This window comes from Scyliorhinus canicula, chromosome 13 (assembly GCF_902713615.1).
Source record: "Scyliorhinus canicula chromosome 13, sScyCan1.1, whole genome shotgun sequence".
NCBI classification, from domain to species: Eukaryota; Metazoa; Chordata; class Chondrichthyes; order Carcharhiniformes; family Scyliorhinidae; genus Scyliorhinus; species Scyliorhinus canicula.
Window position 1 is genome coordinate 27540925 of NC_052158.1, and position 27801 is coordinate 27568725.

Below are 27801 nucleotides of genomic sequence, written 5' to 3' on the forward strand. Positions count from 1 at the left end.
GTGAGTCAGTGACTGTGAGGGCAGTGTCTGGGAGGGACTGTGAGGCAGTGTCTAGGAGGGACTGTGAGGCAGTGTCTGGGAGGGACTGTGAGGCAGTGTCTGGGAGGGACTGTGAGGCAGTGTCTGGGAGGGAGTGTGAGGCAGTGCGAGTGAGTGTGAGGCAGTGCGAGTGAGTGTGAGGCAGTGCGAGTGAGTGTGAGGCAGTGACTGTGAGGCAGTGTGAGTGAGTGTGAGGCAGTGACTGTGAGGCAGTGTGAGTGAGTGTGAGGCAGTGACTGTGGGGCAGTGTGAGTGAGTGTGAGGCAGTGACTGTGAGGCAGTGTGAGGCAGTGACTGTGAGGCAGTGAGTGAGTGTGAGGCTGTGAGTGTGAGGCAGTGTCTGTGAGTGAGTGTGAGGCAGTGACTGTGAGGCAGTGTGAGTGAGTGTGAGGCAGTGTGAGTGAGTGTGAGGCAGTGACTGTGAGGCAGTGAGTGAGTGTGATGCTGTGAGTGTGAGGCAGTGTCTGTGAGTGTGAGGCAGTGACTGTGAGGCAGTGTGAGTGAGTGTGAGGCAGTGACTGTGAGGCAGTGTGAGTGAGTGTGAGGCTGTGAGTGTGAGGTAGTGTGAGGCTGTGAGTGTGAGGCAGTGTTTGCCTGCTGTAGTGACATCACCAGGCTTGCTGACTGCAGTAAGATGGAGCTTGTTGCTGTTGCTGCTGTTACTGAGCCGGAGCTCCAGCGCCTGGGAGCGGAGACTGTGTGCTCGGGGCTCTGAGCATCCTCCCGAGGAGGCGGTGTTGCCGGCCAGGCAGGGCGGGCTGCAGACCGGGGCCAGCCGAGCACCAACAATGGGCCCGAGCCGGAGAAGCCTCTTGCTGCTGACGCTGATCTTTCTCCCTCTCTCCGCAGGCGGCAAGCAGACCCTGTACATCGGAGCCCTGTTCCCCATGAGCGGGGGCTGGCCGGGCGGCCAGGCTTGTCTCCCTGCCGCCCAGATGGCCCTCCGCGATGTCAACAACCGCTCAGACATTCTCCGGGACTACGAGTTGCAGCTGATCTACCATGACAGTAAGGTATCTAGGATGGGAGAGGGGAACGCTGCTCATTCACACTCACAACCTTGTTCCTTCAGGGAGAATCCCTGAACCTGAAAATAACATGCATGTGTCTGGGTGGGTTTTGGGGGGGGGGGGGGGGGGGGGGGAGCACCCCATTATTTAATACAGCCCCTGTGAGAAATGTTCAAAATCACCAACAAGTTGTTCATCACCCTCGAAGGTTTGGTCTTATCCTTGGTTTCACTGGCCTTTCTTCCAGGTCAGGTTTCACCTGCCAGATACCTGCTCCCTCCCCCTCTCCATCCTCTCTCCCTCTCTCCATCCTCTCTCCCTCTCCTCTCTTCCTCCTCTCCCCTCTCCTCTCTTCCTCTCCTCTCTTCCTCTCCTCTCCTCCCTCTCTCCTCCCTCTCTCCATCCTCTCTCCCTTCCTCTCTCCCTCTCCTCTCCTCTCTCCCTCTCCTCTCCTCTCCCCCCCTCTCTCCCTCTCCTCTCCCCCCCTCTCTCCCTCTCCTCTCCTCTCCCCCTCTCCTCTCCTCTCTCCATCCTCTCTCCCTCTCCCTCTCCTCTCTTCCTCTCCTCTCTCCCTCTCCTCTCCTCTCTCCATCCTCTCCCTCTCCCTCTCCTCTCTTCCTCTCCTCTCCTCTCTCCCTCTCCTCTCCTCTCTCCATCCTCTCTCCCTTCCTCTCTCCTCTCTCCCTCTCTCCTCTCTTCCTCTCCTCTCCTCTCTCCCTCTCCTCTCCTCTCTCCATCCTCTCTCCCTTCCTCTCTCCCTCTCCTCTCTCCCTCTCCTCTCTCCCTCTCCTCTCTCCCTCTCCTCTCTCCTCTCTCCTCTCTCCTCTCTCCTCTCCTCCTCGCCTCTCTCCCTCCCTCTCCTCTCCTCTCTCAGAGGAAAATGCAATCAGGTTAACCTGAATCCGTCTGATGCTGTGCTCAGAGATAATGTTCCCATTTGTGAGGGGAATTTCTAATGGTGTTGTATTAGCCTCTGGGGGTGGTTGGAATGGATGTTGGCAGCTTCTGTCTTTTGGAAGACACTTACAATGATCAGATCTCTCTCGCTCTTTTTCCCCATTCCCTGCTGTCTCTTGTTCTTGGTGTCTGCCTGTCTCTCTCTCTTTCTCGCCATCACGTCCTCTCTCATTTTTGCTCTATGCCTCTCTCTCTCTCTCTCTCTCTCTATATGTCTCTCTTTCTACTCTCTCTCCCTCTCTCTCAGCCTCTGTCACTCATTTCCTTCTGTCCCATTCTGTATTTCCCTGTCACTTTCCTCAACCTGCCTCTGTGTATTTGTTTGTCTTTATGTCTGCCTCTTTTCTATCTCTCTGTTCGACACTCTCCTTTTCTGAACCTCTCTCTGTTTCTGTTGCTGCCCCCTCTGTCTCTCTCTCTCCCTCTCTGTCTCTCTCTCTCCCTCTCTGACTCTCTCTCCCTCTCTTTCTGACCCTCTCCCTCTGTCTCACTCACTCTGCCTCCACCTACTTTTGCCTCTCTCTGTTGCTCCCCCTCTCTTTAACTTTCCCTCTGTCTCTCTCTCACTCCCTGACTCTCTCTCTGCCGCTCACCTCTGTCTCTTTCCCTCTGTCTCTCTCTCCCTCCCTGACTCTCTCTCTGCCGCTCACCTCTGTCTCTTTCCCTCTGTCTCTTTCCCTCTGTCTCTTTCCCTCTGTCTCTTTCCCTCTGTCTCTTTCCCTCTGTCTCTTTCCCTCTGTCTTTCCCTCTGTCTCTTTCCCTCTGTCTCTTTCCCTCTGTCTCTTTCCCTCTGTCTCTTTCCCTCTGTCTCTTTCCCTCTGTCTCTTTCCCTCTGTCTCTTTCCCTCTGTCTCTTTCCCTCTGTCTCTTTCCCTCTGTCTCTTTCCCTCTGTCTCTTTCCCTCTGTCTCTGTCATCCCTCTGTTTCTCTCTCTCTCTGACTCTTTCTCCCTGTCTCTCAATTGCTCCCTCTGTCTCTCTATCATTCCCAATGTCTCTCTCTTCTGTCTGTCTCTGAGTCTCTTTTTCAGTTTCTCTCTCTCTCTCTCTGATTCACTCACTCTCTCCGCCACTTTCTCCCTCTATCTCCTTTATCTTCCCGTATCTTTTTCTCCGTGTGTGTGTGTGTGTGTGTGTGTGTGTGTGTGTGTGTGTGTGTGTGTGTGTGTGTGTGTGTGTGTGTGTGTGTGCGCGTGTATCTCTCTCTCTTGCGTGTGTTTCCTCTCTCGGTCTCTGTCTCTCTCTCTGTCTCTCCCTCTCTTGGTGCCCCTTCCTCTCTCTGATGCACTGGCAGCCTAGAGAGTCGGCTTCACCCTCCTTGGCAAACTCGGTGCTTATCGACAGCACAGTCATCACACAAACAAGGCTTTTCTGAAATGTTCACTTGCAGTCCCGCTGAACAGGAGAGTAAGACTGTGGGCAGCCCCTAAACTGGCACAGTCACTCGGAATTGATTAAACGTTTGCTTGTGGGGGTGGTCGGGGATCGGGGTATGTTTGACAAGTGCCCCCACTCGGCTTACCCCCCCCCCCCCCAAGTTTATCACTGCAGAAGGAAATTAAACTTCCTTAAAATACTGTGCATTTTGACAAAGAGAGCGCAAGAAAGTGAGGGATTATTCATGTGGGTATAGAAGCAGCTGGGTGAACCATGCATGGGGTCTGACTGTAAAGATTATCTTCCATCATCGCGCATTAAATTGTCGCTCAGTCACGGCTCCTTCTCTCAGCTTTAACCCTTTGACTGCTGCGAGCTGCCAATCCATTTTGTTTATAGTCCACCTCCCTACCCCTTTCCCAGATTTACTCATCCACGGGCTGTGGAGCATCTCCAGCTGGGCCAACGCTTGTTGCCCGTCCCCTAATTGCCCCTTCCACTGAGTGTCATGCTCGGTCATTTCAGAGTCAACCACATTTGCTGTGGGGTGTGGAGTCGCATGTTGGCCAGACTGGGTCAGGACGGCAGATTTCCTTCCACTAAAGGGACATTAGTAAACCAGATGTGTTTTAACAACAGTCGGTAATGGCTTCATGGTCACCATTACTGAGACTAGCTTTACATCTGATTTTATTAATGAAATTAAAATTCCACCTGCTGCCGTGGTGGGAATCAAACCCGTGTCCCTCCTCTGGATGACACACACGTCCCTTCTACTGCTCTTAAAGGCACTGGGAATTTTACTGAAAGGTGGGGTGAGTTGGGGTAGGTGGGAGGAGGTAGATGGTGGCATCGTGGTAATGTCACTGAGCTAGTAATCCAGAGGCTCAGGCTGACACCCAGAGGACCCAGGTTCAAATCCCTGCCAGGGCCAGCTGGTGGGATTTAAATTCAGTGAATAAAAATCTGGAATTGAAAACTAGACTAAATGGCGATCATGAAACTACCATCGAAACCTAACTGATTCACTGATGTCCCCCCCCACCAAGGGAAGGAAATCTGCCAGCCTTACCCGGTCTGGCTTACATGTCACTCCACAACCCACAGCAATGCGGTTGACCCTTAAATGCCCCTCTGATGTGGCCCAGCAAGCCACTCCGTTCAAGGGCAATTGGGGATGGGCAAAGAACACTTGAGCTGTTCGGAGGATGGAAGGACAATTTGAGCGAGTGGGCACATGAATGGCAGATGAAGTATAATTTGGATAAATGTGAGGTTATCCACTTTGCCAACAACGTCGAGAAGGCAGACTATTACCTGAATGGCTATAAATTAGGAGAGGAGAATGTGCAACGAGACCTGTGTGTCCTCGTACATCAGTCACTGAAGGTACAGCAGGCAGTAAAGAAGGCAAATGGTATGCCTGCCTTCATAGCTAGAGGATTCGAGTACAGGAGCAGGGATGTCTTGCTGCAATTATACAGGGCCTTGTTGAGGCCACACCTGGAACATTGTGTACGGTTTTGGTCTCCTTATCTGAGGAAGGATGTTCTAGCTATAGAGGGAGTGCAGCGAAGATTTACCAGACTGATTCCTGAGATGGCAGGACTGATTGAATCGGTTAGGATGGTATTCGCTGGAGTTCAGAAGACCCCATGACAAGAATAAATAATTTAAATGCTAGAGAGTTACACGGGGGTGTCATTGCATGGGGCCCTGAGGGACCCAGTGAAAGGCACCCCAGCTGGTTACTGTTAACTGTTTTAAATGACCTTGGGGGACTTTAACGCAACATATAGGCTGACACTCCCAGTACATGGGTATCATATAATGTGGTTAGATGGGTTGGTCATGCTAAATTGCCCCTTAGTGTCCAGGGATGTGCAGTTTAGGTGGGGTTGGGGTGGAGTGGGCCTCTGTCACGTTCTCCTTCAACGGGCCAGTGCAGGCTCAATGGGCCGAATGGCCTCCCTTCTGCACTGTGTGGTTTCTATGGAGTACTGAGAGAGCCCTGGACGGTCCGAGCCCCACTCTTTCAGATGAGACATTCAATCAACATCCCCCCCCCCCCCCTGACACCACCGGACCCCTTCAAGTGAAAATAAAGCTTCTTAAGGCCACTGGTTTCAAGGAAGAGCAGGGAGTGGTCGGCCCTGACCCGACTGACATTTTATCTCTCGGCTAACAGCGAGAAAGAGATAATTTGACCAAATATCCCATGACTGCTTGTGCTAAAATAGGCAGTGGGTCCAGATGGAGCATCAGGGTTCTGTAAATTGTCCCAGATATATATATATTTTTAAAAGAATGCACTTATGCCCCTGTCAAAGCCTCGGCTTGGCCTGAGGTGTCTCGGTCAATGACGTACCTTTGGGAGCACGGTCACTGCTGCAATGTTGGAGCATCGACATCCGCCTTTCACCCAGCCAAGCCACGGCAGACAGCAGTGGGATAATGAGCAGATAATGTTTTCAGTGATGGTGGGCGAGGAATAATAGCCAGAACGCAGGGTGGGGGCAGGGGGAAACTCCCCCCTGATCCTTTTAGCTATATAGTGCCACAGAATCTTCAATGTCCACCTGACAGGTTCAATATTCCACCTGTGTTTGTGTGGGGTGGGGGGCACCGGGGGGGGGGTTGTTTGTGGTTGTGATGCGAGTTCGGAGTTTGTGCTCAGATTTCTGCAGAAACTATAAGAGTGTTGAGGGCCGGTCCTCAAGTGTGAATGTACTGCTGAAGAGTGAGCAGAGCGAGTGGGAACATTTTGTGCGGTCCTCCGGAGCGTGAACGTGGTCCGGAAACGCCAGCAGAGCGAGGGGGAGTTTGGCACCCACTCACTCTGCTTTTAAAGGCACGATTTGCGGAGGGGGTTTCCTGGCACATTGCTATCAATCCATCACTGCCACGGATTAAATTGCGGACTGCTCCTCTCCAAGCAGATTTCTTAGGTGAGATCACCTCACCCTAACTCTGCAATCTCCTCCAACCCCACCACCCTCTGAGAGATCTGCACTCCTCTAATTGTGGCCCTGCCTTGAACATCTACGATTTTCATCGTTCCCATCATCGGTGCTGACGACCTAATTCCCTCTCTCAGCCTCTGCATCTCTTCTTCCTCCACTCAGACAACGCCTGAGAGCCACCCTCTTTATCCAGCTGCCCCACTATCTCCGTGCTGGACCTTCTCTGGTGATCACTCGTGCTTTGCAACATTACGGTGCCGTGGTGAATACCATCGGTTACCGTTGCAAACGTAAATCAGCTCAGCCAGCCGCCGACCGGACAAAGAGCTCCAGGCACTGCCTTGACCTGAGTCACCAACGTCATCCAACGAGGCTTTTCTGTTCTGCGTGCGCCGGAAAATTGTCAGCAATTCTGCCCTCCCGCCTCAGATTGCTATGGGACATCAGTTCGTAGAATCATTGAATTCCTACAATGCAGAAGGAGGCCATTCGGCCCATCGAGTCTTCACCGACCCACTGAAAGAGCACCTTACCTAGGCCCACTCCCCCACCCTATCCCCGTAGCCCAGAAACCCCACCTAACTTTTGGACACTGAGGGGCAATTTATCATGGCCAATTCACCTAACCGGCACGACTGTGGGAGGAAACCAGAGCACCCGGAGGAAATCCACGCAGACACGGGGAGAAAGTGCCAACTCCACACAGACAGTGACCCGAAGCCGGAATTGAACCCAGGTCCCTGGCGCTGTGGAGCAGCCGTGCTAACCTCTGTGCCACCCATGCCGACCTTCAGTGTCCTCTCTGAGGGCCTCACCTCCTTCAATACTTCATTGGGATGGAGGGGGTCCAAACTTTTGTCTCCGCGTGAGAGTGGAGGGTCTCGGGGGAGGAGGAAGTGGATTGGAGATGAGCTTCTAACTCCGAGGAACATAGGAACAGTTGGCCTCGGTGCAGGAGTAGGCCATTCAGCCCTTCGAGCCTGGTCCGCCATTCAGTGGGATCGTGGCTGATCTGGTTGGAATCCCAACTCCACTTTGCTGTCCGTGCCCCCGTATCCCTCCCCATTCCCACCCACCCAGCACCCCACCATAACCCAAGACTCCCTTGTCTACTCACAATGTGTCCAACTCTGTATTTTGAATATTTTCAATGACCCAGCTTTCTGCGAAAGAGAATCCCAAAGACTAACGACCCTCTGGGAGAAAATAAATCGCCTCATCCCCGTCTTAAATAGCAGATCCTTTTTTTGTTAGACTGTGTCCCGCTCTCCCACCAGTGGAAATATCCTCCGAGTGTCCACCCTACTAACTCCCCTAACTAGGCTCACTCCCCTGAACATTGGTCACGGCCAATCCACCCTACCCTGCACATCTTTGCCTTAGACTGTGGGAGCAAACCGGAGCACCCGGAGGAAACTCTCACGGGCACGGGGAGAGCGTGCAGACTCCACACGTACAGTCACCCAAGGCTGGAATGGAGCCCAGGGTCTGTGGCGCTGTGTGGCAGCAGTGCTAACCACGGTGCCACTGCGCCGCCCACAATGAGATCACCTTTCGTTTTTCTGAATTCCAATGTGTACAGGCCCAGTCTGTTCAACTTTTCTTCATAGGATAAGCCCCTCATCCCAGGAATGAGTTGAGTGAACATTTTCAGACCTGCTTCTGACACAATAGTGTCTTTATTTCTCCAAATAAGGAGGACCGTACAGAAGCGAGAGTGATACCTAGTGAGCTGCGTTAATTAGGCGAGCATGACAGATCACAGAAGCCACTGCTGGTCCCCTGGGAGGCAGGGCTGGCTAATCACCAACTCCCATGCCAGCCAACAATGTGTGAACGGTTTGGGGTCCCATCATTCACTTAGGCCGAAAAGCAGACAGGAGGAAAAGGGGGAGTTTGTTCACAATGTGACTGGTCCACAGGGATGCAAAACGGTGTGTAACCCCCCCCTTCATTACAAAATACAACTGGTACATTCTAACCTCACAATTAATAATAATAATCATTATTAGTGTCACAAGTTGGCTGATATTAACACTGCAATGAAGTTACCGTGAAAATCCCAGATTAGGATCAGAAGCAGCTGGTTTTTTAATTCTGCCGGTCGGCTCATTTAAAGTATTTCAAACTAGGTACAGAGAACTGTAATAGATATCACACTGTGTACCCGTTGGGGTGCGGGAAGGGGGGAATGGGTGGGTGGGGCTGTGAAGACCGTTTCAACCCCTCAGGGTTGCCATGGTCTCCTGATGAGACTGTCCACCACTGTGAAATGAATGAAAAATGAAATGAAAATCGCTTATTGTCACGAGTCGGCTTCAATGAAGTTACTGTGAAAAGCCCCAAGTCGCCACATTCCGGCGCCTGTCCGGGGAGGCTGGTACGGGAATCGAACCGTGCTGCTGGCCTGCCTTGGTCTGCTTTAAAAGCCAACGATTTAGCCCAGTGAGCTAAACCAGCCCCTGTGCCACTGACACCCCTCAGCCAGTGCCCCCTCCATAGGCCCATTGGGGCTGATTGCTGAATTCAGATGCTGCAAGGCCGGCTCCTTGCCTCCCTCTCCAGCTGACTCTTCATTGCAGCGAAACCTCCTCCAGCAATTCAGGTCAGCTTTGTAATCACAGTCTGTGGCCCTTTGGGCCTCTTTTAAACAGGCCCCCTGGGCAGCTGCGAACTCAGTGAGATAGCAATTTGTGTCTGCGCTGCTAATGTGGAGCAATGTCCCCAGACGCTGCATCAGCAGCGGGTTTGCTGGGCTGCACGGAAACGACCAGGCAGGCGCAAATATTTGCAGAGCTCCTGCGAAGGGGCAGGCAGAGGAACGCTGGGCCGAATGACCTCCTTCCGCACTGTCGTCGTCCTGTGAAGATATTTCTCCTCTACATCCCTGCTCTGCTGACGCTGAAGGATGTCAGCAAAGTTATACAGGCCAAGCTTCGGGCTCCGGAAGGAAATTCCCATCTCGAATGGGTGGAATTTTGTGGTTGGTGGGGTTTTCTACCCCGTCAGTTCTCCCTCTGCCTCCCGTGACCATTTAACCCACCGAGGAATGTTAACTGGCATAAGGCGGGATTTCCCTCCGGGAGCGGGATGTGGGAGGCGGTGAAAGTCCCACCTGAGAGAGCCGGCCGCCCTGTGGTACCTATCGTGCCACCCGGAGTAGTGGAACTGCAAGACGTTCCCGGATTCGAAGTATTGGCGCAGTTGGGTTGGAGGTCACTGTTGTGGGGGGCAGGGGGGAGAGAGAATGTCTCCACAGGGGTTTGGGAGGGGCGGCCACAGGGATGGCGTGGAGAGGAGGGATTTGGTGTTGTGTAGAGAGGTGGGTGGGGGGGGGGGGGGGGGGGGGGGGGGGGTCTTTGATGACAAGGCCGGGGAGAGGGAACATCCAGGTGGGGAGGGGCAGACCTTTGAGTGGTGCCGCCGATTCCAGTCTCGAAAGGGGGCTCCTTTTCCCCACCTGAGGCCCTCACGGAGCAAAGCGCTCGGTTTCCCTTCCGCACCCCTGAATCTCTCCCGGTTTCAAAACAAAAACTGTGCTCAGATGGGTAACTTTTCAGGGCCTCCAATGGGGCAAGGTCGGACAGGCCATCCTCGGCCTCTACCCAACCCAATCTCCCATCAACGGGCTGACGTGCTGCGGGCAGTGGCAGGGAAGGCTTCCTAGGGAATATTCGCCCCTGCCAGAGAACCCAGTTGAGGTAGACAATACAGTTCTGTCCAAATCCCCCCTTCGTAATGGCAGCATTTTAATGGGATAATCTTCACCTGCCTGGAAGAGTGGAGCTCTAAGAACACTCGAGAAGGTCAACACCATCCAGGACAAAGCAGCCCCTCTGATTCGCAACCGCCTTTAACATCCACTCCCAGTGCTCACTGGGAGCCATGTGTACCATCTACAAGATGCACTGCAGCAACTCACCAAGGCTCCTTAGACGGTACCTTCCAAACCTGTGACTTCTACCTGGAAGGAGAAGGGCAGCGGACTGACATACGAATGCAACCACCTCCGAGTCACAATCCTTCCTGACCTGGCTGTGATAAATGTTGCCCTGCCACCGACGGCCACAACCTGGGAATAAATCCCTGTCCAAGTTTGCCAGCCAGCCCGTGTTCCTCGCATTTGCTTGGGTCTGTTAGCCAAGGCCTTCATGCCCCAGTCTCTGGAGTGGGGGAGTGGAGTGGAGACGGCCTTAGCAAAGGCCCACCCAGAAAGAAGTAAATTGTGGGCGAATTGAGGGAAACTGTTTTCTCCGAGTCTTGGCGTCACATTGAGCTGAAACATTAACATTAAATGTACTCGGTGCGCAAATAATTTCAAAAGCAATTGTCCCTCATCTGCCAGAGAAACAAAAACTACCGTGCTGCCTCAAGAGAAGCACAAAGCTGTCTTGTTTTGCCCCAGGCCCAAGGGATAAAGTGGCTGAGCACTTGGACCAGTGTGAACCCATCGGAGAGCCGACGTGGGTGTGTGCAAGGTTAGTCAGGCCCATCAAATCCAGTAGAAATTTTGGCTGTAAAAAAAAGAGCAGGAATGTCCCCAGTACGGCATGTTTGCTGTAAAGTGACGGCCCCCCCAAACTATAGCCCATACCACTAATACGTGACTAGTGGTGTTCCCCGACCCTCCTCGCCCACCCTCCCCACCTCTTCCAACTTCCCCATCCAGGGATGCGCACTGGGGCCTGGGCTTTCCCCCCATATTTACAAAGAAGTTAGACGGTGATCCAAATTTGAGAATGGCACAAAGATAGGTGTGAGCGGAAACTGTTGATGCGTAGCTCTGAAGGGGTGTTGAGGGATAAATAAGCAAAACTGGCAGCTTAATTGGTTGGTGGGGAGCGGGGATGATGTGTGACGTCATCAACTTTGGAGTGAATAGAAGATAGATCAGCGTATTCTCCAAATAGTCAGAAACTAGGAACTGTGAAACTACTACGGTGGGATTGAGAGGCCTATGTACAGTAATCACCAGGAACTAATACCAAAATAACAGGGTTAAGAGGGGAAGGCAGGGGAGTAGCGCGAGATGAACTGCTCGTTCAGAGGGCCACAAATGTTGTGAGCCTCCTTTTGCCCCGTAACACTTCCAGGTGGAGGGCAGCACAGTGGTTAGCACTGTGGTTTCACAGCTCCAGGATCCCAGGTTCGATTCCCGGATTGGGTCACTGTCTGTGCGGAGTCTGCACGCTGTCCCTTTGTCTGCGTGGGTTTCCTCCGGGTGCTCCGGTTTCATAGATCATACAATTTACAGTGCAGAAGGAGGCCATTCGGCCCATCGAGTCTGCACCGGCCCTTACAAAGAGCAGCCCACGTATCTACCCCATCCCCGCAGCCCAGCAACCGCCACTTAGCCTTTTTGGTCACGAAGGACAATTTAGCATGGCCAATCCACCTAACCCGCACATCTTTGGACTGTGGGAGGAAACCGAAGCACCCGGAGGAAACCCACGCACACACTGGGAGGGTGTGCAGACTCCGCACAGACCCAGCCGGGAATTGAACCTGGGACCCTGGAGGTGTGAAGCAATTGTGCTAACCACAATGCTACCGAGTTGCCCTGGGTTTCCTCCCACAAGTCCCGAAAGACGAGCTGTTAGGTAATTTGGACATTCTGAATTCTCTCCCTGTGTACCCGAACAGACGCCAGTGTGGCGACTAGGGGCGTTTCACAGTAACTTTACTGCAATATAAGCCTACTAGTGACAATAAAGATTATTATTATTATTAATTATCAGGTACCCCTTACACCAATCACAAGGCCTTCTGATTTTAAACCCAAATGACTGAAAAGGCCCTTGACATCGTGCACCAGACTGCCTTAGTTTGCATTCAGCTGTGACTTAGGAATTGCCACGCTTCGGAATTGGCCCCGGAGCCGCCAGAAATCCAGGACACTGCTGCGAACTTACTCGGGAGAAATTTCACTGGGGGGGGGGGGGGGGGGGGGGGGGCACAGTGGTTAGCACTGCTGCCTCACAGTGCCAGGGATCTGGGTTCAATTCCTGCCTGGGATGACTGTCTGTGTGGAGCTTGCACTTTCTCCCCGTGTCTGCGTGGGTTTCCTCCGGGTGCTCCGGTTTCCTCCCACAGTCCAAAGATGTGCAGGGCCATGATAAAATTGCCCCTTAGTGTCCAAATATATGTAGGTTAGGAGGGGTTACGGAGATAGGGGGGGGTTGCTCTTTCTGAGGGTCTGTGCAGACCCGATGGGCCAAATGGCCTCCATCTGCACTGTAGGGATTCTATGGATTCCGTAGGTTGTTGAAATAAGGGGAAAGGCTGAAATCAGAGATCGGAGGTATTCGGGCTTTGGGGTGATGTATTAGCATTGATTATAAAGCTTTTAGCCAACAGAAAACTGGCATTTTTGAGGAAGGCAGGACATAGCGCACAGAGCACCACAAAGGTGAGGTCTTGGGCCTCAGCTGCGCACAGTCCACATCAACGTCTTAGATGAAGGGAGTGAGTCCCTTATAACTTTGTTGATGTACAATGCTAGGTGGGGCAGGAAGCTGTGGGGAGAAGAGGCTGCAACGGGGGTAAAGACTGGTTAAGCGATGGACCAAGAGTACAGGACAGTTGGGAAATTATCCTGAGACAGGGAAATTGGAAAGACAGAATATTCTTTAGATGGGGCAGCACGGTGGCGCAGTGGTTAGCACTGCGGCCTCCCTGCGCCGAGGTCCCAGGTTCGATCCCGGCTCTGAGTGACTGTCCATGTGGAGTTTGCGCATTCTCCCTGTGTTTGCGTGGGCTTCGCCCCCACAACCCAGATGTGCAGGGTAGGTGGATTGGCGATTGCAAATTTCCCCTTAATTGGAAAAAATGAATTCTTAAAAATGTATTTTTTAAGAAAAGAATATTCTTCAGAAGGTGGGAGACCAGTGTGGGTTGCAGGGGGATTTGGATATTCTTGTACATGAATCAGAGAAGATTAGCATGCATGTAAAACAAGCTATTAGGAAGGCAAATGGTAGGTTAGCCTTTATTGCAAAGGGATTGGAGTATTAGAATAGGGAGGCCTTGCTGCAATTATATGCAAGTTGAGTGAGTGGGCAAACGAATGGCAGATGCAATATAATGTAGATAAATGTGAGATTAACTACTTTGGTAGCAAAAGCAGGACGGCAGATTATTATCTGAATGGCTATGGATTGTTGGAGGGGAATGTGCAAAGAGACCTGGGTGCCCTTGTAAACCAGTCACTGACGGTAAGCACGCAGGTGCAGCAGGCGATAAGGAAGGCAAATTGTATATTGGCCTTCATCGCAAGGGGATTCAAGCACGGGAGCAGGGATGTCTTGCTGCAATTATACAGGGCCTGGAATATTGTGTGCAGTTTTGGTCTGCTTCTCTGAGGAAGGATGTTTTTGCTCCAGAGGGAGTGCAGCGAAGGTTTACCAGACTGATTCCTGGGATGGCAGGACTGCCGTATGGAGAGAGATTGAGTTGGCTAGGATTGTATTCGCTGGAGTTCGGAAGAATGGAGGGAATCTCTTGGAAACCGATAAAGTTTTAACAGGATTGGGCTGGGTAGATGCAGGAAGGATGTTCCTGATGGCGGGTGTGTCCAGAACCGGGGGCGGGGGGGAGTGGGGGGGGGGGGGGGGCACAGCCTGAGGATAGGGGGGGGGGGGTAGACCATTTAGGACAGAGATGAGGAGAAATTTCTTCACCCAGAGAGTGGTCGTCGGCCTGTGGATTTTGCATCCCCCACATGCCTCATTTTACATCTGTACAATAAACCAATACGAGCTATAACACAAAGCAAAAGGCAAAAACCAATCACCGCCCCCCCCCCCAACCTGGTGACGTTTACAGATCCTCAAAGAAGGAGATGGACAACCTCCGCCTCGAGAGGACCCTCCCTCCTCCTCTTCCAACCCACTGATGTCAAACTTTACCTTCTCCAGATGCAGCAATTCCACCAAGTCGCTCACCCGTCAAGCTGCCTCGGGTGGCTCCGATTTCTCCCCCCACCCCCCAGCTTTGAAATTTAACCGACTTTTGAGAGAGCGGGAAGATTTCCACCATGGATTGCGTGCAGGATTGCTTCTATCATCACTCCTGAATTGTTTGTCTGTCTCTTCGGTTTAAGGCCACGTTCTGGACTCCCTCTATCCGAGAAAATATATTCTCCCTATCTCGACTGCAGAGCCGTTAATCACTTTCACCCACCCCCCACCCCTCCTCAGCCTCCGTGAGAATCCGCTCTGAGCTTACTGAACAAAGGATAGTCATCACGGAACGGCCCCAACTTCATCTACTGCCTGTAAGATAGCGGGGTGACTGAGGGTTTCTCATGGGATGGGGAGTCGGATACAAACAGGAAGTGTGAGAGGAATTCGGCCATGTGGGTCAAAGGTGAGCAGGATTGAGGAGGGACGGCAATGAGGGAGCTCAGAGGTGAGCCGGATTGAGAGGATAAGATGGTGGCTCAAAGGTTATAGGTGAGCAGGACTGAGAATAGGATTGGTTGGGAGCCAGTGTGGGTCAGAGGTTATAGATGGGCGGCACAGGGGTTACTGCTGCCTCACAGTTTCACGGATCCCTGTTTGATTCCGGCCTTGGTTGACTGCCTGTGTGGAGTTCGCACGTTCTCCCCGTGTATGCTTGGGTTTCCTCCGGGTTCTCCAGTTGCCTCCCACAGTCCAAAGATGTGCTGGTTAGGTGGATTGGCCTTGATCAATGCGTGGGGTTAGTAATAGGGTGAGGGAATGGGCCTAGGTAGGGTCCTCTTTCGGAGGGTTGGTGCAGACTCAATGGGCCGAATGGCCTCCTCCTGCATTGTAGGCATCCTATTGATCGTACGAACAGGCGTTATCGGAGACAGCTGGCTGCTCCAGAGATGGGCTGACCTTGGTGTAGAAGGAAGCAGAGTGCGGCTGACGTACAACCTCAGAAAGGTGAAGGGTAAAGGGAGACATCCAAAGGCATTCGTGAGGTTAGATGCGGAGGAGCGATTTCAAAGGGTGAATGGGGCAGTGCCTGATGTGAGCGGCCGGTGCTGAGAGGGAGCACGGTGTGTGACCAATTCCTGACAGACTCGCTCCCGAGGGTTTGCTAATTCGCCAGCCACCCCCCTCACACCTCGGTGCTCCTGTGTTTATACAGTGTACTCGTGTCAGTAGGGGGGAGAGGGTGGAGGTGGACGGCGGAGAGGTGGTGAGAACTTTACACACATGCCGTGAACTCTGAGGAGGTGTCGGATATGAGCAGGTGCAAGGTGTGAGCATTCTTCGCGGATCCTGCAGCTCAAGCGATGAGTGTGCCAATTAGATGAAAGCAACACATTCATCACCTAGGCCCGAGGGAACAGGCCGAGTGACATTAATGGATTCTTCTCTTCTTGTTCTCGTCCTGTTTCTTGCATCTGCTCTTTTAACCCTCGGCTTGTGTCGCAGCGTGCCACGGGTCCTTCCTCACCCGGTGAACCCTTTTTTGGACACCCTTGTGCCTGTGTTTTTCTTCAAATTTTTATTTTCCGGGGAATGTCCTACCGGAAGGTCAAAGAAATTCTTTCGCAACCACTGGAACATAATAAATAGGAGCAGGGGTAGGCCAGTCAGCCCATTGAGCCAGCTGCGCTGTTCAGTTAGATCGTGGCTCATCTTCTACTCCAACCTGCGCCATCTTCTACCTCATGCACGATCCCCGTATCCCTTGATGTTTTTAATGTGTAGAAAATGTATCGCTCTCGTTTTGAGCATCCTCATCAACTGAGAATTCACCGTTCTCTGGAGCAGAGAATTCCGAAGATTCAGCATCATCTGAATGAAGAAATTCCTCCTCATCTCAGTTCTAAACGGCCAACCCCTTATTCTAAGACCATGTCCCCTGTGGTTCTAGAACTCTGGTTCTAGATCCCCCCTCCCCTATCGGGCCTGTAAGAATGTTGTATCCTTCCGGAGAGTAAAGGCTCCGTCTGCACAATCCTTCCTCGGGACCATCCTTCCATCCCAGCTATTAATTTAGCGAACCTTTAACCAACAGGATAGGAGGGAAGATGGCCAATCGATCCATTTGATTTGGCGGGCGATATTACAGATTTAGATTGGCCGCGGTTAGAATCATAGAGCTTTAAAGCTGCTATCTACTCTAATCCCATTTTCCAGCACTTGTTCCGTAGCCTTGTATACTGTGGTGCCTCAAGAGCTCATCTAAATGCTTCTTAAACGCTGTGAGGGTTCCCACCTCGCACACTCTTTCAGGCAGTGAGTTCCAGATTCCCACCGCCCTCTGGGTGAAAAGGGTTTTCCTTAAATCCCCTCTAAATCTCCTGCCCCTTACCTTAAATCCATGGTTATTGACGCCTCTACTCGGGGGAAATGTTTCTTCCAACCTATGCCCTTGATAATTTTGTACACCTCACTTGAGGCGGTCACAATCAAAAGGTGTTTTTCTTTATAGAATAAGTCAGAATAAACTGTCTCAACCAGCAGAGGGATCAATAACTGAGAATGCAGATTAAAGAAAATTGGCTGAAGAGTCAGGGGGCAGAGGAGGAGGTTTTTTCTTTAAACGCAGCTGGTCATTATGAACTGGAATGCTGCGATTGAAAGGGCAACGGCAGCGGATTCAATAGCAACTTTTCAAAGGGAATTGAGTACGGAACATGAAAAGGATAAATTTGTACGCCCCTGGGGAGAGAGCAAGAAGGGATGTGGGATTAATTGGAGAGCTCTTTTCAAACAGCCAGAACCAGCACAATGGGCCAAATGGTCTCCTCTGTTCCTCACGTACACATGGTTAGCGTGTTGATGCAGTCTTCCTGTATCCGGCTGGGAAAGAGAGAGGTTGCATTTATATAGTGACTTTCTCATCCTCAGACGGGTACAACAAGTGTTTCACGGACAATTATTTTTTATTCATTAAGAGATTTGGGCTTCATTGGCTGGGCCAGTACTTGTTTCCCATCCCTAACTGCCCAAGAGACGGTGGTGGTGAGCCGCCGCCTTGAACCACTGCAGTCCCAGAGGTGTAGGTACAGCCACCATGCTGTTAGGGAGGGAGTTCCAGGATTCTGATCCAGCCACAGCGAGGGAACGGCCGATATATTTCCAAGCCAGGGTGGTGGGTGGCTTGGAGGGGAACCTCCAGGCGGTGGGGTTCCCAGGTATCTGCTGCCCTTGACCCTCCAGATGGTCGTGGTCGTAGGTTTGGGAGATGCTGCCTAAGGAACCTTGGTGAGTTGCTGCAGTGCATCTTGTAGATTTTACACATGGCTGCCACTGTGTGTGTGTGGGTGGTGGAGGGTTTGAATGTTTGTGGAAGGGGGTGCCAATCAAGCAGGGCTGCTTTGTCCTGGATGGTGTTGAGCTTCTTAAGTGTTGGAGCTGCACTCATCCAGGCAAGTGGAGAGTTTTCCACCATACTCCTGACTCGCGCCTTGTAGACGGTGGAAGGCTTTGGGGAGGGGATCAGGACATGAGTTACTCGTTTCAGGATTCCTAGCCTCTCACCTGCTCTGGTAGCCACAGTATTTATACAGCTAACAGGGGAGTGCATTTAATGGTCAGCGAGATCCCTCAAATAGCCAGGAAACAAATGTGCAGACAATCTGTTTGATAGATAAATAGTAGAAAGCCCTCTTGTGATAACCATCTGAAAAGAAGCACCCCATCCAAGAGAGAGGCCCCCTGACAGTGCAGCACTCCCTCGGCACTGGGATTTGTTCCTGAGCCTCTGCTGTGAGATTTGAACTCTCGATCCACTGATTCCGACGTGTGAGTGCTACCCACTGAGCCATTGCTGACAAGGCCAGCACGCTGACACCTGTTGCACAGCTAGATGTCACACCGACAACACATGAGAGACTCACCCCTTTGTGTCACTGGCAGGTAATCGGCAAATGATAGCAATTCCTTGGGAAGGGTTTGAATGGATAAGTGACGAGGGTCCGTTAAAACCCTGGATACCCTGTGTCGAATCCCGGGCTGCCAGGACTGTGCACCTGTCTGATCGGTTCTGCTTGCCTTTTCAGTGTGACCCTGGGAAATCCACTAAGTACCTGTACGAGCTGCTCTACAGCGAGCCCATGAAGATCGTCCTCATGCCGGGCTGCAGTGGTGTCTCGACACTGGTAGCAGAGGCGGCTCGGATGTGGAACCTGATTGTGGTGAGTAAGCTCGGACCCATGGGACCCTCCCTCTCACTGGCCCCCTGCCTTCTCTCTTTTTCCCTCTCTCTCTTTTTCCCTCTCTCCACCTGTCACCACTCTTTACATCTGTCCCTGTCTCTCTCACTCCAACAATTCAGTCTTGTTCATTTATCCACCTCTCTTTGATTGTCCCCATCGCTCTCTTGTCTGTTGCTCTCTATCCCTCTCCTTTTGTCTTTTCCTCTCTCCTGTTCCCATCTCTCTTTCTCTCTCTTGTCTCTCCCTATCTCTCATCTCCTGCTCTGTCCCTCTGACTTTGTCGCTCTCCCTCTGTCCCTTTGTCTATCACTCTTTCTCCACCTCTCTCTGTCTCTCTGACCGTTCCTCATCCTCTGACCCCAACTCCTTCTATCACTTTCTTTCTCTCTCTCTCTCTCTAGCCCCCTGATTCAGTTTGTCATCCCCCTCTCTCTCCCTTTCTGTCACTCTGCCTGCCTCTCTCTCTCTCCCTCCGTCTCTGTCCTTTCGTTTTTCCATCTCTCTGTTTGTTTCTGTCCTTGTTTATATTCCCTGATCGTTTACCTGTCTGTCTGTCTCCCAATCTCCTTCTTTCCGAGAAGGGAGGCGGGGGTGGGAGGGGTTAAGGTTTATCTTGCCCTCCAACGGAGGTAGTTCATATGTGCATCGGATGCCAGTTTCCCACTTTGCATGCTCCGTCGAAGTCGGTGGATGCCCCCACCCCCGGTTGGCACTGTTGCCTTGCGTACCTGCCGGTGGTACCAGGCCTTGCGTACCTGCGTGGTATCAGGCCTTGTGTACCTGCTGGTGGTACCAGGCCTTGCGTACCTGCCGGTGGTACCAGGCCTTGTGTACCTGCCGGTGGTACCAGGCCTTGTGTACCTGCTGGTGGTACCAGGCCTTGCGTACCTGCCGGTGGTACCAGGCCTTGCGTACCTGCCGGTGGTACCAGGCCTTGCGTACCTGCGTGGTATCAGGCCTTGCGTACCTGCGTGGTATCAGGCCTTGCATACCTGCGTGGTATCAGGCCTTGCGTACCTGCGTGGTATCAGGCCTTGCGTACCTGCGTGGTATCAGGCCTTGCGTACCTGCGTGGTATCAGGCCTTGCGTACCTGCGTGGTATCAGGCCTTGTGTACCTGCTGGTGGTATCAGGCCTTGCGTACCTGCTGGTGGTATCAGGCCTTGCGTACCCGCTGGTGGTAGCAGGCCTTGCGTACCCGCTGGTGGTACCAGACCCTGCGTACCTGCTGGTAGTACCAGGCCTTGTGTACCTGCTGGTAGTACCAGGCCTTGTGTACCCGCTGGTGCTACCAGACCAGCTCTCTCAGCGATGGCTCAGCTGGACAAGCAGATAATGAGGTGGATCATTTGTCACCTGTCCGTCACCAGGGGAGGGGATTGGGTGGGGGAGGGGGGGGGGGGGGGGGGTAGCAGGAAATGTTGCATGCTGTCTCTGTGAAGTCTGTGCGACGTGCACTCAAATATTTATGAAAAAGGGAGCACAGGGCTGGATCGAAGCTGTGCCTGAGTCAATGAAACGCTTCCCGCAAAGAAAAACAAAGTCACATGGCGGCACGCACGATGTTGCAGCATCTGCTGTAAGCGCGGGTTCTGTGCTGTGATCTATGGCGATGATGATCTCGATATGGGTTGGTAAACTGTTGCAATCCAGATCTTAGTGGGTGTGAGGACCACCTTAAACAGAATTATACATTGCCGACCCACCCCCAGCCCTTAATATCCAGTGTCCAATGTTGCATTAGGTGTCCTGGGAGTGACCCCTATCCTTTGCTTACTTTTTCCCAGGGTAGAGGGGTCAATTACTAGGGGGCATAGGTTTAAGGTGCGAGGGGCAAGGTTTAGACGAGATGTACGAGGCAAGTTTTTTTACACAGAGGGTAGTGGGTACCTGGAACTCGCTGCCGGAGGAGGTGGTGGAAGCAGGGACGATAGTGACATTTAAGGGGCATCTTGACAAATACATGAAGAAGATGGGGATAGAGGGATACGGACACCAAAAGTGGAGAAGATTTTAGTTTAGACGGGCAGCATGGTCGACGCAGGCTTGGAGGGCCGAAGGGCCTGTTCCTGTGCTGTACTTTTCTTTGTTCTTTGTGAGCTCGTCCAAACTTCTGCCGCCTGTATCTCAAGTCTGTTTTCCCCATCAGCCCTGGACACACGGACTGCTGGTTGTGCAGCACCTCCATCTGAAAATTCTCATTGCGGTTTTCAATTCCCACTGCCCCCCACCCCTGCTCCTCCCCTCCAGCCTCCCCCCCCCCCCCCCCCCCCCCCCCCCCCCCCCCCCCCCCACAAACAATCTGCTCCATCCCAACAGGCCATACTGCCAATGTCACTGGGCTAGTAAACCAGAGGCCCAGGCTAATGCTTGGGGGGTGTGGGGGGGGGGGGGGGGGGGGCGCGTTGCAGAGCATGGGTTCGAATCCCACTACGGCAGCTGGTGGAATTTGAATTCAATTCATAAACATGGAAAATAGAGGCAGGAAGAGGCCATTCGGCCCTTTGATCCTGCTCTGTTATTCCAGATAATCATGGTAGATCCTCTATCTCAACGCCAACCCCCCGCACACTCCCCATGCCTCTTGACACCTTTACAGTCCATGAATCTATCTATTTCCTCAAATATATACAGTGACTTGGCCTCCACAGTCTCCTGAGGTCGAGAATTCCACAGGTTCACCACCCTCTGAATGGTTTCTCCTCATCTCGGTCCTCAATGACCCATCCCGTATCCTGAGACTGTGACCCCGGGTTCACGAACCTCCCCCCAGCCAGAGGAAACAACGTCCGATGCAGGGTAGCACAGTGGTTGGAAGGTTTCTTCACAGCTCCACGGATCCGGGTTCGATTCCCAGCTTGGGTACTGTCTGTGCGGAGTCTGCACGTTCTCCTCGTGTCTGCATGGGTTTCCTCCGGGTGCTCTGGTTTCCTCCCACAGTCCAAATATGTGCAGGTTAGGTGGATTGCCCATGATAAATTGCCCTTAGTGTCCAAAAAGGCTGGGTGGGGTTACGGGGATAAAGGGGATAGGGTGGCGGTGTGGTACTTAAGTAGGGTGCTCTTTCCAAGGGCCGGTGCAGACCTGATGGGCCGAATGGCTTCCTTCTGCACTGTAAATTCTATGATTCTATCCAGTCTGTCCACCCACGTCAGAATTTTACACGTTTGAATGAGATCCCCTCTCATTTTTTGAAATTCCAGTGAATAAATATGGAATATAAAGTTAGTCTCCATAATGGTGACGTTGAAACTATCATCGATTGTCGTAAAAACCCATCTGGTTCACTAATGTCCCCTTTCGGGAATTAAATCTGCCGTCTTACCCGGTCTGGCCTACATGTGACTCCAGACCCCTCAGCAAATGTGGTTGACTCTTAAAATGCCGTCCGAAATGGCCCTGACAAGCCACTCAGTTGGAGGGCAATTAGAGTTGGGCAGCAAATGGCTGCCTTGCCAGCGACGCCCACATGCCCATGAACGAATAGGGCAAAACAAAAAATCTGCACTCCTCAAATGCTGCCCTCTTGAGGATCCCCCGAGTATAATCGTTCCACCATTGGTGGCCATACTTTCAGTTGCCTTAGAGTCCCGAGCTCTGGGATTCCCTCTCCATATCTCTCCCTCTTGTAAAACAATTCCTAAAACCACAGGATGTAGGAGAAGAAGTAGGCCACTCGGTCCATCGCATCTGTTCCACCATTCAGTGAGGTCATGGCTGATCTGATATAATCCTCAACTCCACTTTCCCGCCTGATCCCCTTTGATCTAGCTCAGGGCCGCCTCTGACCCGAATATTTTGTGATGTGGCTGGGTGTCGAGTTTCGCTTGACAGCGTTCCTGTTTGGTATGTTACTGTGTTGGAAGTGATATATACATTCAAGGACTGCTGTCGCTGACACGACGAGGTCGAAATAAAAATAAAGGTGTCCTGTCCCAGCAGTCTGATCAATAAACGCAAGAGCCCTTTCTACAAATGAAAGGGAAGTGTTGCTGCCATTAATTGACAGAATTTCCTTCATAAATTTCCCAGGTTGTAAACACTGGGGAGCTCAGACACACAAGCTATTAAACCAGTTGTGAGTGAATGCAGATTGCCCTTTGACCCTGTTGTCAAAATCTTGATGGAAGGCCCTGGTGGGATTTGTGACAGGATAAACTTCTCATCTCTTGTCCGTTCTTCCTCGGTGTCAGTAGTGATTAAATCACTGCCTCGTGTGTTCAGTAGCAGTTGTAGTTGGGCCTGTGATTTTTTTTTTTTTTTTTACGGCTTTTTCTGTCCTTGGCCTGCATTCAGGTCCCAAAAAGAAAACTGGCCGTGATTTTTTTTTCTGAGGTGTGAGCGAGGTGAGACTATCGTGAGGGGGGGGGAAATATATTGTATGCAACCCCACGACCGACTATTAATGCTTATGCAGCACCTTTAATATAATGAAGCACCGTCCCATAGGAGCATTAGAGAACAAAGTCGTGACCCGCATTGAATGGCGGAGCAGACTCGATGGGCCGAGTGGCCTACTTCTGCTCCTATGTCTTATGGTCTTACGACTGAGCCACAGGAGGACATAGTACATAGAGTACATAGAGAATTACAGCACAGAACAGGCCCTTCGGCCCACGATGTTGTGCCGAACTTTTATCCTAGGTTAATCATAGATCATAGAATTTTGGACACCAAGGGCAATTTATCGTGGCCAATCCATCTTTGGACTGTGGGAGGAAACCGGAGTACCCGGAGGAAACCCACGCACACCCGGGGAGGATGTGCAGACTCCGCACAGACAGTGACCCAAGCCAGGAATCGAACCTGGGACCCTGGAGCTGTGAAGCAATTGTGCTATCCACAATGCTGCCCTTAAGAACAAATTCATCTACACTCCATTATTCTACCATAATCCATGTACCTATCCAATAGCCGCTTGAAGGTCCCTAACGTTTCCGACATTTTAGGATGCGGGAGATCAGCCAGGAACCTGCAGGAATCGGCCCACCGATGTTTAAGTTAGATGACCAGATAGCTAGTCTAAGCCAGGGTGAGATTTTAACGCCCAACGCTAACGGGACTGGAACGTTCGGCCAACCGTACAATGTCGGACGGACGGCTCTCCACTTATTCCCGATTCGCCCGCGACGGGAAGGAGCGTGCGGAATATCCCGCCTGTTGATTTTGAAGAGGGTCCGAAAGGATGAAAGAAATCCAGGGGGAGCGTCCTAGAGCTCAGGGCCCCAGGCAACTGAAGGCAAAGCCACTAACGGTGCAGCGATTATAATCGGGGATGCTGAAGGGGGTCAGAATTAGAGGAGCGTAGATAGGGTGCGAGGGGGTGGGGGTTTTGCGGGGGCTGAAGGAGGCTACGGAGAGAGTGGGGGGGAGGGGGTGGGGGGATGATTCCACGGAGGGATTTGTGAACCGAGGATGTGAATTTGTAAAACCAAGACACTGCTTGGCAGGAGCCAACGCAGGTCAGCGGGTTCAAGGGGTGCAATTTGGGGGGAGTTGACACATGGGCAGCAGAGCTGTGGAGGACCCCGAGCTTCCGGAGGATAGGATAGTGGGAGATCAGCCAGGAACTTGCAGGAATCGGCCCACCTCGAGGTAACAGAGGTGTTGGGTGAGGAATCTCTGCGATCCTGTAAATCTGGCCTCTTGGCCAGGCACGATTTTAATCGATCGCTGTTGGCGGCCGTGCCTTCATGTCTGGAGCTTCGTCCCTAAGCCCCCCTCCTCTCTACCCTGCTTTCCACCTTTAAGACGTCTTTAAAAACTAAACCATAGTTTCACATGCTGTGTAAATATCAGGTTATTTGTGAGGCGGTTGGAACTGAAAAATCCCGTTGACGACAGGCTGGAGTAGCCAGAGGCCGCTCCACTCGTGGAAAAAAACGACCCGTGCGAATGAAGCCACAATCCGATGTCTGGTCGTGCTTGTTCAGACCCTGAGAGATCGCTCGTGAAGAACAACCCTGGGCTGATTGGGGGTCAGCCGGCTCTGGCCGAATTGAGACCAAGGCCAGCGAGAATCGAAGGGGTGGTGGCAAGCCAGGAAAGGGGCTCTCTTTACCATAAAACCCCCATCCTGTTGAACGGTCACATGGGAGTAATTTTAACTTTGGGCCATGGTATTAAACAGCTGACAACACGGTTGGCAGCACCTTCGGCTGCCCCTAACCCACTCCGGCCCCACTATTGTTTTCCATGGTAATGTTCCTGGCGGGGGAAAATTGGAAGCAAAAAGGCGGCTGACTCTGATAAGCGGCCATTTTAAATCATCGGCCAACAATTAAAATGGCCGCCATGATGTCCGGCTGGCTGTTGCCGGCTCAGTTGTTCATCGAGAGATAGAGAGAGAGGGAGAGCTGAGCTCATGTTTACTGCTGCGGCGTGTCAGCCCGCGATCAGCATTGAAGAAGGGTGCAGGGTTGAAGGGGGGGGGGGGGGGGGCGGGGGAGTAGAGCAGGGCATGCATGATCCCCACTTTGCCGACACTGGGCCTCCTTTGCCGCGCGTCCCCATATCCCGTCCACTTCCTCCCGTTGGCTCAATATTGATTGTTTTCCCAGTTTTCCAGATGGTTAATAAGGCAGAGAGAGGGAGAGAGAGAGAGCAACGTGAGGAGCACTCACTGTTGCCAAGGCAACCGCCCTGTGGAGCTCGACCCAGAAATTCAATGAGAGTCGAGGAACAAACACTCCGTATACTTTAACCCTTGTGCAGCAGGGTGGGTGCACAATGCCCCCCCCCCCCTCGGCTGCTGAGGGCAGACGGGGAACAGTTAACCCTCTCCCACCTCGCCCAAATGTCCGCTCCTCATAAATATGAGGAAAAGGTGGGAGACATTCACCTGCAGTAGTCAGACCCAGCTGGCTCAGTCCTTCCTGCCTGCTTCATCCCAAACTCCTCGTGCACCTTCTTCCCATCAGGTTCGGTGAACCTGGCCGATCACCTCACATCCCACAAGGGGGGGGGGGGGGGGAAGAGAGTGGGTGGTAGGGGAGGGGGGAAAAAGGAGTTGGCGGGGGGGTGAAGCCAATCCCTGTGGCCCAATGATCATCACAGTTGGGTGTCAAATTCTGAGATCTGTGCTATGGGTCTGAGGGCAGAGAAAGTGAGCGGTTGAGAGAGAGGAGGGGCAAAGAGAGAGAGGGAGGCCAGAGAGATGGATGGGGGGGAGGGGGGTGCAGAGATTGTGGGCAGGGAGTGACGGGGTCTGAGAGAGAGTGGTGGGTAGAGAGAAGGGGACAAGAGGTGGGGAGAGAGTGAGGGAGAGGGCAGAAAAGGAAAGGGACAAAGAGAAAGTGACAGTCAGAGAGAGAGAGAGCGGAGGCAAGGAGAGAGAGAGAGAGGGGCAAGGAAAGAGAGGGCGCCCAAGGGAGCTGGGCTGAGGGAGAAGTGGGCTGATGGCGAGGGGCAAAGAGAGTGAGTGGGAGAGAAAGAGATTTGGTTAGGATAGAGAGAGAGAGGCACGGGGAGAGGGGGGGGGGGTGGTAGAGAGAAGGAATGACAGAGAAAGAGTGGCAGAGAGAAAATGAAAAAGAGAAAGGAGCTGAGAGAGAGGAGAGAGAAAGAGAGGGGAGGGGGCAGAGAAAGCGAGAGGGAAGAAAGAGAGAGAGGAAGCAGAGAGAAAGAGGGGGGCAGAGGGAAAGAGAGAGGGGGCAGAGAAAGCGAGAGGGAAGAAAGAAAGAGAGAGAGGGGGATGAGAAAGAGAGAGCAGGGAGAAAGAGAGAAGGGCAGAGAGAAAGAGAGAGCGGGGAGAGAGAAAGAGCCAGGGGGATGAGAGAAAGAGAGAGCAGGGAGAAAGAGAGAAGGGGCGAGAGAAAGAGAGAGGGGGAGAGAGAAGATGAGCATGAGAGAAGGAATGAGAGAGGGAGAGAGATTTGGACAGAGAGACAGTAAATTATTGGTGGGCATGTTATTGCCCACCTCCAGCTTTCAGCTGCTTCACTCTGGTTGAAACCAGTCCAGAGTTTGAATAAAGTGGATGATTCTTTGTTGCCCATCCGGGGGGGGGGGGGGGGGGGGGGGGGGGGTCACGGTGCTGAATGGCTCTGGTCCAATTTGCAGAGAGGAGCAGCGCACATTCACTAACCTTCATCTCTCGTGATGCTCCGTTGCTTAGCAACACTGGGTGCTTGGCAGCGACTTAGCCCTTGAGCTACCGATTGGCTGGACTCAGCTATTCTGCATGTGGAAGCCGCGAATCCCTCCACCTCCAGCAAAGAGAGCCCTGTCAGCCACGGGGTGGGGGGGGGGGGGGGGGGGGGGGGGAGTGGGGGAGAGGGGACGCAGTGTGAAGCTAAACACACCACCCCACCCACCGTCACCCTGCCCAATCCTGCAACCCCTCAATCCCCACCAACACAGGGTCTGATACTGTGCACTGCACAGTATGGTTAACTCCCCAGCCAGACATACACACACACACACACAACCTGGGTCTGCGTGTATAGCAAGAAGAACCTATATTTAATCGCAGCTCGTGAAGCAGCCAAACATACAAATATATGAATAGCAGCAGAAGTAGGCCATTCGGCCCCTCGAGCCCCTGCCGCCACTCAACGGGCAGGGAATGTTATATAGGTCAGTGAGCACAGAGGGTGATGAGGAAACAGAATTTGGTGCCAGTTTGGATATGGACACTTGACATAGAGTTTTTCAGCACAGAAAGAGGCCGCTGGCCCACCGTGTCTGCACCGAGGGAGCCTCGCTGTGAGAACAGTGAGCACATCGGGGTGCCACGGTGGTTAGCACTGCTGCCTCACAGCGCCAGGGACCTGGGTTCAATACTGATCTCGGGTGTCTGTCTGTGTGGAGTTTGCACATATTCTCCTTGTCTGCGTGGGTTTCCTCCGGATGTGCAGGTTATGTGGATTGGCCATGCTATATTGCCCCTTCGCGTAGGGTTGCAGGATTAGGGCGGGGGGATTGGGCCTCGGGAGGTGGTCTTTTGAGGGGTCGGTACAGACTCGCTGGGCCGAATGGCCTCCTTCTGCGCTGCAGGGAATTCTATGATTCTCTGACCCTCTGCTCTCCCTGCAGCTTTCGTACGGCTCCAGCTCTCCGGCTCTCTCCAACCGCCAGCGATTCCCCACCTTTTTCCGGACTCACCCTTCCGCCACCCTCCACAACCCCACCCGGGTCAAGCTCTTCAAGAGGTGGGGCTGGACGAAGATCGCCACCATCCAACAGACCACCGAAGTCTTCACCTCGGTAAGGCTCATGTGCTTGTGCATGGGGAGCCCTGTCACCTGGGTTGAGGGCAGGATGGGCCACGTAAGTCTTCGGTCTCTACGACGGGGGCCACCGCATGTGGACCAA

At 52.7% G+C, this 27801-nt stretch overlaps 1 protein-coding gene across 2 annotated transcripts in view; it reads left to right on the top strand.

Moving 5' to 3' along the window:
• The first annotated feature begins 572 nt into the window (after positions 1-572).
• Positions 573-27801, top strand: part of LOC119975452 (gamma-aminobutyric acid type B receptor subunit 1-like) — a 103624-nt gene continuing 76395 nt past the window's right edge. Inside the window, exons 1-3 of one of the 2 annotated variants that reach the window (XM_038815124.1) lie at positions 573-1052; positions 18331-18465; positions 27523-27693. In XM_038815124.1, coding sequence (XP_038671052.1) covers positions 828-1052; positions 18331-18465; positions 27523-27693 — 531 coding nt within the window. In that variant the 5' untranslated portion in view covers positions 573-827. The remainder of the gene's footprint in view (positions 1053-18330; positions 18466-27522; positions 27694-27801) is intronic. The other variant, XM_038815125.1, reaches the window with a different exon arrangement.